General features: G+C 30.5%; 1 protein-coding gene across 1 annotated transcript in view; it reads left to right on the top strand.

Annotated features, from left to right (window-relative positions):
* LOC137614792 (uncharacterized) overlaps positions 1–10177 on the top strand; it is a 764744-nt gene that overhangs the window by 195839 nt on the left and 558728 nt on the right. The window contains 2 exon segments of the mRNA XM_068344459.1: positions 5681–5765; positions 5767–5784. Coding sequence (XP_068200560.1) covers positions 5681–5765; positions 5767–5784 — 103 coding nt within the window.

Consider the following 10177-nt stretch of genomic DNA (forward strand, 5'->3'; position numbering starts at 1 on the left):
CTAACTTTTTGTTTAGTTGTTTACAAGCTTTTAAATATTAAAATAACGATGCCTATACATTATGTATCCAGATTTTGGCTAATAATTTCATTAGGTTTTTTAATGTTAGTGAAAGTTGAATACGATTAACCAGATGAAGCAGTAAATATTTTTGATTGTATACAGGAATTACTGCCACCATAGTCGCATGATGGTAACATTTATAACAGAATCTCTCTCTCTCTCTCTCTCTCTCTCTCTCTCTCTCTCTCTCTCTCTCTCTCTCTCTCTAACTTCCATTCCAGGTTTTTATCATTAGCTTATAACTCTATATAGCTACTAATGGAGAAATTGAAGTGTTCTCTTTTTACCGGTTTAATGAATGATTTTTTTATTTATCTGTGTCCATTAAAATCCAAGAAATAAGGAACTAGAATTACGGTTTCCAAAGAATGCAATTATTTCTTCGTTATAGGTGGAAAAAGATTCGTTATCATTATATTGCTGAAAACTAAATTAGGTTTAAACATTCAGCTAACATTTGTGATAATATTTTTTTTGTAACATTGCATTTTAATCCCATACATTTTTCGATGTATTCTATTCTGTAGTTTGGTTAATTTTATACACATTTTATGTTAGATTTAATACTCTACTTTATCGTGCAATTGTTGTAGGTATTCAGAGTGGCCATTTATCTGGTGAAAGATGATTGCTGTGGTGGCCCAGTGACCATTTTATTTACGAAATAAAAATTCACTGCATTCGATTCACCTTTTTGTAAATCTGTCTCTACTATTGCTCTAATCAGATTAGTTTATATTGAAGTTCATATATATGAAATTTATGTATATTTCGATATCATACCTTTTGTCCTAAGAACTATTTCCATTGACTGACGTGAATTACGACACATTAAACCATTCCTATATATCGGAATGCGATGTGAAACGTAATTTTCATTTCATCACTTTGCTAGATAAGTGAGTTTCAATCTATAAAATATTAGAAATATTACATAAGCGAATTTTAGAATGATTTATTGTTAATTCATTCTCATTATTTATTCCTTTCCTCACTGGGCTGTTTCCCTTATAGCATCTTGCTTTTCCAACTAGGGTCGTAGCTTGGCTAATAATAATAATAATGATAATAATAATAATAATAATAATAATAATAATTATAATAATGATAATAATAATAATTATAATAATAATAATAATAATAGTAATAATAATAAATGTTAGAAATATTACATAATCGAGTTTCATTCTATAAAGTTAACAATATTATATAAGCGAGTTTCATTCTATGAAATTTCAGAAATATTACACAAGAGAGTTTCATTCTATGAAATGCTAGAAATATTACATAAGCTAGTTTCATTCTATGACATGCTAGAAATATTACCCATAAACTAAACTATTGTAACATATTTCATGTTATAGAATTTTTTTTTGTATTTCTCAAAATTTTTCCTACATATCTTTTTTTAAATGTGTTATCCAAATGAAAAACCAGGTATAGTTTATTGCCCTCTCTAGCTTACACTTACTTGCTCTTCATTCCGCCGATATATAGTCCAAGTATTTTCAAGTGAGTAATGCAATTATTGTTGTTGTCAAGAGCAAACCATATGGCCTAAAGTGATTATTACTTAAATGGCTCATCCCGCTAGGTGTGACGCGACCACCCTCTCTCTCTCTCTCTCTCTCTCTCTCTCTCTCTCTCTCTCTCTCTCTCTCTCTCTCTCTCTCTCTCTCTCTCAGGATTTCATGCTTCTCTAAGGTATTGGCACACGTAACATTATTAGTACCTATATACACTTAATCACATGAGTAACTTATATTTTTTATAGATAATCTCATTATGGAGTATTTTGATATGCCGGCTTTGGTGCTGAAATTTGGACTCCATGTATTTCTTATCCTAGAGATGTGGGTTGGAAAGGTATTTATTAGATATAGGGATTTAATGAAATTTATATATATATATATATATATATATATATATATACATACACACACATAACGTAGTTGAATTACCTGTAAGGTTAAAGTGCCTTAAATTAATATATTCCCATTAGCTATCCTGCCAACCACTCCACATGACTTCTTGTTATCCACATATTGATATGGCCATCCAAGTCTCTCTCTCTCTCTCTCTCTCTCTCTCTCTCTCTCTCTCATTGAAATACATTTGCCTCACCTACTCTTTTCATTTCCGTATCTTATAATTTTCTCTCAAGGAATTCTTGAGATTATGCTAAGCAGTCCACAGTTTCTGTCCTATTCGATACACTTCCATTTTCTTCTGACTCGAAGCCTCACGTTTGACTCAATTTTATTTGCATGCTATATAACAAATACTGTATTTGCATATGGTCCATATTTCTCTTAAGATCCATGTTCCTACTATTTACGTATCTTGGATTAAGGAAGCTATATCCTCCAAGTTTACGGTGCACTCCATACTGCGTAGGAACTGAATTCAGTGTATTCCTTTTATATAGTTTTTTTTTTTTTTTTTACGGAAGCTTTGGATAATTTGTTTTATGTAAGAAATTACACAAATTTACTGAGAGTTAAAAAAATTAATTGAAATACTGAACTTAGAAGTGAATAATACTTGATCGCTTGATATGTATAGTACACTAGTGAAATATCACTTTAGTTTAGTTTCCCATAAAACTGGTTTTCTGTAAAGCCATTTTTGTTACACGTCAAGGGATAGTTATGTAAAACCACATTTTTCTTTTCACAAAATAGATAAAACTTCATCATTACTACATCCAGGTTTGGCTGATATTAATGTGAATAGCTGGATTTCACTGATAGCCAATTAGTCTGTAATTTAGTTGCTCAATTATATAGGCTTTTCCATTAAATTTTTATAGTATAGTCAACTTACTCTTTATTGTGATTGACCAGTGCTATGCTAGATTATGTTGCATTTGATAGCCATAAACATTTCTTGTGAATGTTTCTATTACCACAGTTTATTGTAAAAAAAAAATTACCTGGTATTTGTTTCTAGATTTTTTATCAGACGTTTATTGTATGTCTTTACCTATTTATATGGAGAGAGAGAGAGAGAGAGAGAGAGAGAGAGAGAGAGAGAGAGAGAGAGAGAGAGACCAATGGATAATACAGTATGATTTTTTAACCATCTCCCGAATGATTTTTTAATGTCATACGCTTTTTGAAAAATGAAAGCTCAATATAAGAGTACTGCTTATAGCATTTTGCTTTTTCAACTAGGGCTGTAACTTGACAAGTGAAAATAATAATAGTAATAATAATATAGTTGCACATCGATAAACGTGCTAATTAAGAATAGCTCTGAAAATGGCATTTGGATATACGTTGTTCCATGATCAAATGTAATATATTTTAAGTCAGCCAAAAATTGCAAGATGAAAGGGCTAATTCCAATCAAGTTTTCACTTTTAATTCCGTGGCTATGGTACACACACACACACACACACACACATATATATATATATATATATATAGAGAGAGAGAGAGAGAGAGAGAGAGAGAGAATAATTGTATATGCATTTAAGAAATTTTTTGTACATTATGGAAATGGTTTTATGGCTGATATTTTGACATTTTGAGACAATGTTGCTATTTTTCTCACATTATTGTAAACCTTTTGCACAGTCATCAGTTATTATTATATATATGTATATGCATTATAAATGTGTATATATAATGTATGTATACATATATGCAAATATATATATGTAATTACTATATATATACATACATATATATATATATATATATATATATATGTGTGTGTGTGTGTACGTGTGTGTGTGAGTGTACGTGTGTGTGTGAGTGTACGTGTGTGTGTGTGTGCATAAAATCACAAGAACACGTGAGGTCTAAATTGTGCCCTGTGAAATATTAAGACTGTGAATTGTTTCTGGTTTCGTCTGTTTTTAGACGAAAATTTTATATATAGCTACACAAACAAAACTTAATTATATATATGCATATATATATATATATATATATGTATGTCATATATATGAATATATATTTATATATATGAATATATATTTATATATATGCATATACAAATATATATATATATATATATATATGCGTATATATGTCATATATATAAATATATATCTATCTATCTATCTACCTATATATATATATATATATATGGGTTTGTGTCTGTGTTTGTCACCATACGTGAAAGACTGTATATTTTAGAGTGGTTCGGTCTTGGGAAAAAAATGGACGAAAAGAGTAAATTATTCAGTTATAGGTGGTTGGAGGAGATGAAGGCCTAGAAATGTGATGGTTAATAGGAGGAAAAACGAATTGAAAATAAATATTCCTCCTGTTCAGGACGTGCAAATGTATGTCTTTTCTGCTGATCATCTTCTTAGCAGTAAATACTTAAATGAAGTAGTCTTTTTTTTAATTGAGCATTTGATTACGTACGCAGAAATGTAATGAAAACTTCATTGCGATGACAATCATTCTTTGATATAACATTCACAGTTATCCAAATGTATGGCCTTGATATAATTGAAATCTAAATACTGTCGACCTATGATATCATTCTAATAAAAGTTTTTGTGTGCTCATGAATATTCATCTGCATTATCCAAACTTTGTCTCTTTAATTTAAGTGTTGAAATGATTTAATATTGAAAAGGGTAAGAAAGAAAGACGAAAATTGCCAGTCACTTGGTAAATATTGTCCATCTTTCCCGACAATTGCTTTCACCGGATGGCTTTCCTCATTGAGAAGAACTGTGTAAATATCCCAGGTGACAGAGCTCGGCCCAGTAGGATGCCACCGGAATTCCAGAGGAGGCCCATTTACTTAAGATGAAAGTTTTAAGGTCCGTGAAGGTAATGGCTGAAGGGCAAATGAAACTCTCTCTCTCTCTCTCTCTCTCTCTCTCTCTCTCTCTCTCTCAGTATCCCTACAATGCAGAAATAACAAATATGATATTTTCCCAAAACAAAATATAGTATTTAGCTACAGTATTTATGATTCTCTTGGTGGGTGAAAGAGCTAGGGCAATTAGCTAGCTAGCCATGGTATGGAATAATTTGGAAAGTCAATTGTCAAGTAAGAGTGATGTAAAGCTTGGTTTAGCCACAATTATATTTATATAAAGGAATATTTTCTTGTTATGGTCTTTACGTTAGCATAGTACAATAATGATTTGGCAACATATTAACAGTGTCTTAAGTTATTTTTTTACTATCCCATCGTAGTTTAATTCGATTAAGATGAAGTTGCCATCTTCCTTGATTTAATCTTAGAATCAAGTCTTATAATCGTAATTTTATAGTAAATTCTACTGATTACATTTTCAACATGCACATTTCTTTTATTAATAAAGTGGTTGAGGTTCTTCACGACGAACATAATGGAGATACTCTTTCTATAAATAAATAAGTAATACAGGTACAGAATAGACCTTTTATAGCTTTCTCTGCCCTATACAGAATGTTTTTATAAACCTCATAGTAGTCTTTTGGTATATAAATTAAGTCAATTGATGTGTATTTTGTCATTATCACCATTGATGTTTTTTTCATTTATTATAGTCTCTTATCATTGGTATTTGTGTAATAGATGTTGTAGTTATAAGTATTATTATTATTATTATTATTGTTATTATTATTATTATTATTATTATTATTATTATTAATTTCAGCATACTTCGGGAAAAGCACAGCAACGACGAGGAGTTCGTTGCTCTGTGCAAGCTTCGTCGAGGTGCTGCTCGGCACTCCTTGATTCTATCTACTTCATTTACCGGTAAGTCACCCTTCCATTCGTGTTGTCAAAAAGCTAAAACCACAAGGGCGTCGATAAAATACAATGATAAGATCTCTGGTTTGGTCCGGGGTGTGGGAAGGTCTACTTAGCGTACACAGTTAAAAATTTGCCGTAAAAACCGGTAAATGCCTGGCAACATTTATTCTAGAGTTTTTCCCGTTTTAAAATGGATATATTGACGTAAAGGAGTGATAGTACGGTCACCAACCTATTAAAGATAATAACAAAGTAGGGTAAAAATTACGGCCCTATGTGTTTTACTAAAATACGGCTGAGAACAGTATATTTTTACGGATTTTTAACAGTGTAGGGGATGTATTTGCTGAGAAGGGACACGTGAAACCTTGTGTCAGTAAGATGGGGTTATTGGCACGAACGGTAGGCAATGTAGAAATGACACACATAATTCTGTATTAATTATCATGAGGATTATTATACCACGATAGGCACAGTCTTCTATAATATAACAATATATTATTAACTGACAAATAGTTATCAGTATTTATGTGGCGAGATAAAGTGAAGGATGATATGGAGAGAAGAGGTGTGGTGGGAAGAGGATGCTTTTAATAGAAGGCATTGAAGAGGGAGCATCAGGTAACCGACCAGTTAATGTAGGGATAACGGTGAAGAAGAAGATAATAAGACCAATGATTATTATCCCTATTATTAATATAATTATTATGATTGCAATTTCTTTCATCTTGGGAAAAGTGTTTGACGACAACATTTTTATTGTAAAATTTCAATATTTCTTTTTATATGTGTAGATTTATACGGAGAGCTTATTATTCCATTGATTTTTTTATAAAGTATATTAACTTAATCGGGCTAGTTTTCATTTACTAAATCTTTCACGATAAGCAATTAATGAGATTAAATTCAACATTATCACCGAGAAGGATTTTATTATCTAGGGAATGTACAGTTCCATTAACGTTTTTCTATCAACATGGCAAAAAAGGTTACAAATGGTTATGTTTATTGTTGGTGCTTCTGCCGCTGTTATTTTATCGAAGCTTCTACCAATTTAAGATACGAATGATCATTCTTTCAGAGTTCATTTTCGGAACTAAATCGAAATAGTTGAAAAACTTCAAGTTTAATTTGGTTATATAACGGTGAAATTGGTCAAAACTTTTTGATTAATTTGTTTATATACGGGTGACTTTGGTGAAAACTTATTCTTATCATTATATTCCGTAAAATGGGTGAAAACATTTAGTTTAGTTTATTTATGTACTGGTTAAATTGGTGAAAACTTAGTTTCATGTATTTAAATACCGGTGAATTTGGTAAAATCGTAGTTTCATGTGTTTTTTATACCAGTGATATTGGTGAACACTTTGTTTATATTTCGGTGAAATTGACGAGCCTGGTAATATATATACTGAGATTATTTGTCATTTAACGAGGGTTATTCAAATTATGATGAATTTTTAATCATATAAGCATAATGTTGCATCTGAGTTCATTTTGGGGGGGGGGGAAAGAATGTATAGATTTTCAAGAGTAGCAAATAGAATTTTAGTTTTACCTTTATACAATGGTCTGTAATTCATTTTCTTTTATGAGAAGGTCCCCAGCGTGTTAGTTAAAGAAAACGGATATAAACAAATTTACTCGTAGACTATTATATCGAAAATTTACACGTCTATTGTTTGATTTATGGTATAATCTATAAAGTTTTTGGTTGTAGTCGTATTGTAAACAAATTCAGCATTATTTGCTTGAATACCTTTCTTATTTTATAATCATATCTTGCTTCAATTAGTATTAGTAGTAAAATGCTATGAAAACCGGTCTAAACCTTGGTTTAGTTAGGTTTGTCTAAAAAAAAAAGTATACCAAAACTATTTTGTTACACACAAAAAAAAAATAAACTTTTATTTGTGAAGGACACTTCCGTCGTTAGTACATGTTTTAGCAAGTTGCGCTTATTTTTACTTTATTTATCCCATTTACGTTTTCTTGCTGTAGAATAAATTAGTTATTCGTTAACATTTGTCATGTTAGATCTCGTGAAATTAAGTAAACCTAATAGATATTTGAATATTTATTCATTTATTATACAGGGGACGTTTTTAACGGAGGGTTAAATCTGTGTCACGAATTTCCGTATAAAGAAATGTTTTTCAGAAGATCATTAGAGATATGGCTTTTATTACTCTGTACTCGTTGGTGTTTGTTGGATTGGCCTCAGCTTTCAAACATAAAGGAAGGCAAGAAAGGGGGAATACCAACCAGGCAGCGGGATAAACCGAGATATTCGTATATGAATAAAAACTTTGAATTAAAGTAGGATATGTTTTTTCGTTCTTCACGACAATTAATTTACCAGATTCTGGAATTTCAAGAATATATATATATATATATATATATATACTTTTTTTGCCAAAGATACTGTCAAATAAAAGGTGAGAATACTAAAATAAGATATTTGCACATTAGCTACATAGAAAAAAATAACCAAATGAATTTTCGTTTGTTTTTATGAAAGGATTAGGAAGCCTATAATGTATGTGAAATAATATTACAAAATGAAACCAGTTGGTTTAGAGCCTCGTTGGATATGGTAATGGGGTCGGCACATTAATGTTTAAAATCATTGAATACTGTAAGGAATTACTTTTTTGTAGATATATTTACTTTTTATTTCATGATCTTTAATTTAATACACACTACCATTACATAGATATCTGTGAATATATATATATATATATATATACTTATATATATGAAAAATATATATAATTTATATATATATATATGCACACATATATATTCAAATAAGCCATATATTTTTGATACATTAATGCCTGGATTCTATTAACGACCTCCGGGATCAGAGCCCCAGGCGAAATCACACAAAGACAATAGTTTCTGACCGACCGGGAATCGGTTCCCGGCCGGTCAGAAACTATTGTCTTTGTGTGATTTCACCTGGGGCTCTGATCCCGAGGCCGTTAAGAGAATCCAGACATTAATGTATCAAAAATATATGGCTTATTTGATAAGAAAAAATGTGCAAAATTTATCACACACACACACACACACACACACACACATATATATATATATATATATATATATGTATGTATATATATCCATCCATGGAGATTTGATATCTGGATATCTGGAGTCATAATTTCATAAATAAACAATTGAATTAAACATATTTTCTAAGGTTATTAAATATCACGAGATCAACACTAATTTTTGTTTGGTAATGAATTATAATAGTGTTTCTTGTGATTATTATTATTATTATTATTATTATTATTATTATTATTATTATTATTATTATTATTAGTATTAGCTAAACTACAACTCTAGTTGGAAAAGCAGGATGCTATAAGCCCAAGGGCGCCAAAATGGAAAAATAGCACAATTAGAAAAGAAATAAGGAAACAAATAAACTGCAAGAGAAGTAATGAACAATTAATATAAAATATTTTACTGTATTATTTTATGATATTCCGTGCGCTGTCATTTTCAACTTTTACTTTCGGAAACATAATATTCCACTCAGTATTTTTTTTTTCCGTGCCGTTAATATATTCCTACTCCCTTTAAAAAATGATCAAACACTTTTTCTTCAAAGTCGGCTGACAGTGAGAGTGATGTATGAGTTTCTAGTGACCTTTTCAACCAAGAAAATGTGTGTGTGAATGTACGTTTATCCTTAATGGGTCTGTTTAATGTGGCATATAACAGAAAACAATGTGAATTTCGCTTACGAAAGGATTGCCTTTTAGCCGCGAAGCGAGCCGTCTCTTGGCCGACCTCCGACACGGATTTATAGGCGACGCCTATGATAAATACGGGTCGTGGATTTGATCTGGTCTGAAAAGGAGAGTCTGGCAGGAATGTGATAGGGAAAAATGGACGCCACTCAAGAACCTTGGTTATTATATATCTTTTTCACCTTTTATTTTCATTTTTTTTTCTTTTACTGGGAATATTTTTCCTTGAAATTCATTCAGTCATTTGAGTGAAAGAAAAGGTCATATGTTTTTATCTAAATGACTGTGTATAGTTTTTAAGGGTAGAGAGTCTTTATGGTATAATGTTATGCTTTTATTTATTATTTGTATTATATCACACTTATAGAGGGTTATGGTGTTTGATTTATATTGGCTTTTCTCTTAATTTTGTACTTTAGCTTTGGAAGAATCAAAGTAAGTTTTGGTAACCCAAATTTAATAATTTCAGCCTATTATCATTATTATTATTATTATTATTATTATTATAAAACTCTTGAGCCCTCTACACATAAGATGTCGAACTACAAATGATGTCATTTAAAGGGATAACATTTCATTCTTGCCCTGCTGTTTAATTCAGTTTATGTTTTTTTTTTTTTTTGATA

This window comes from Palaemon carinicauda, chromosome 21 (assembly GCF_036898095.1).
Source record: "Palaemon carinicauda isolate YSFRI2023 chromosome 21, ASM3689809v2, whole genome shotgun sequence".
Lineage (NCBI taxonomy): Eukaryota > Metazoa > Arthropoda > Malacostraca > Decapoda > Palaemonidae > Palaemon > Palaemon carinicauda.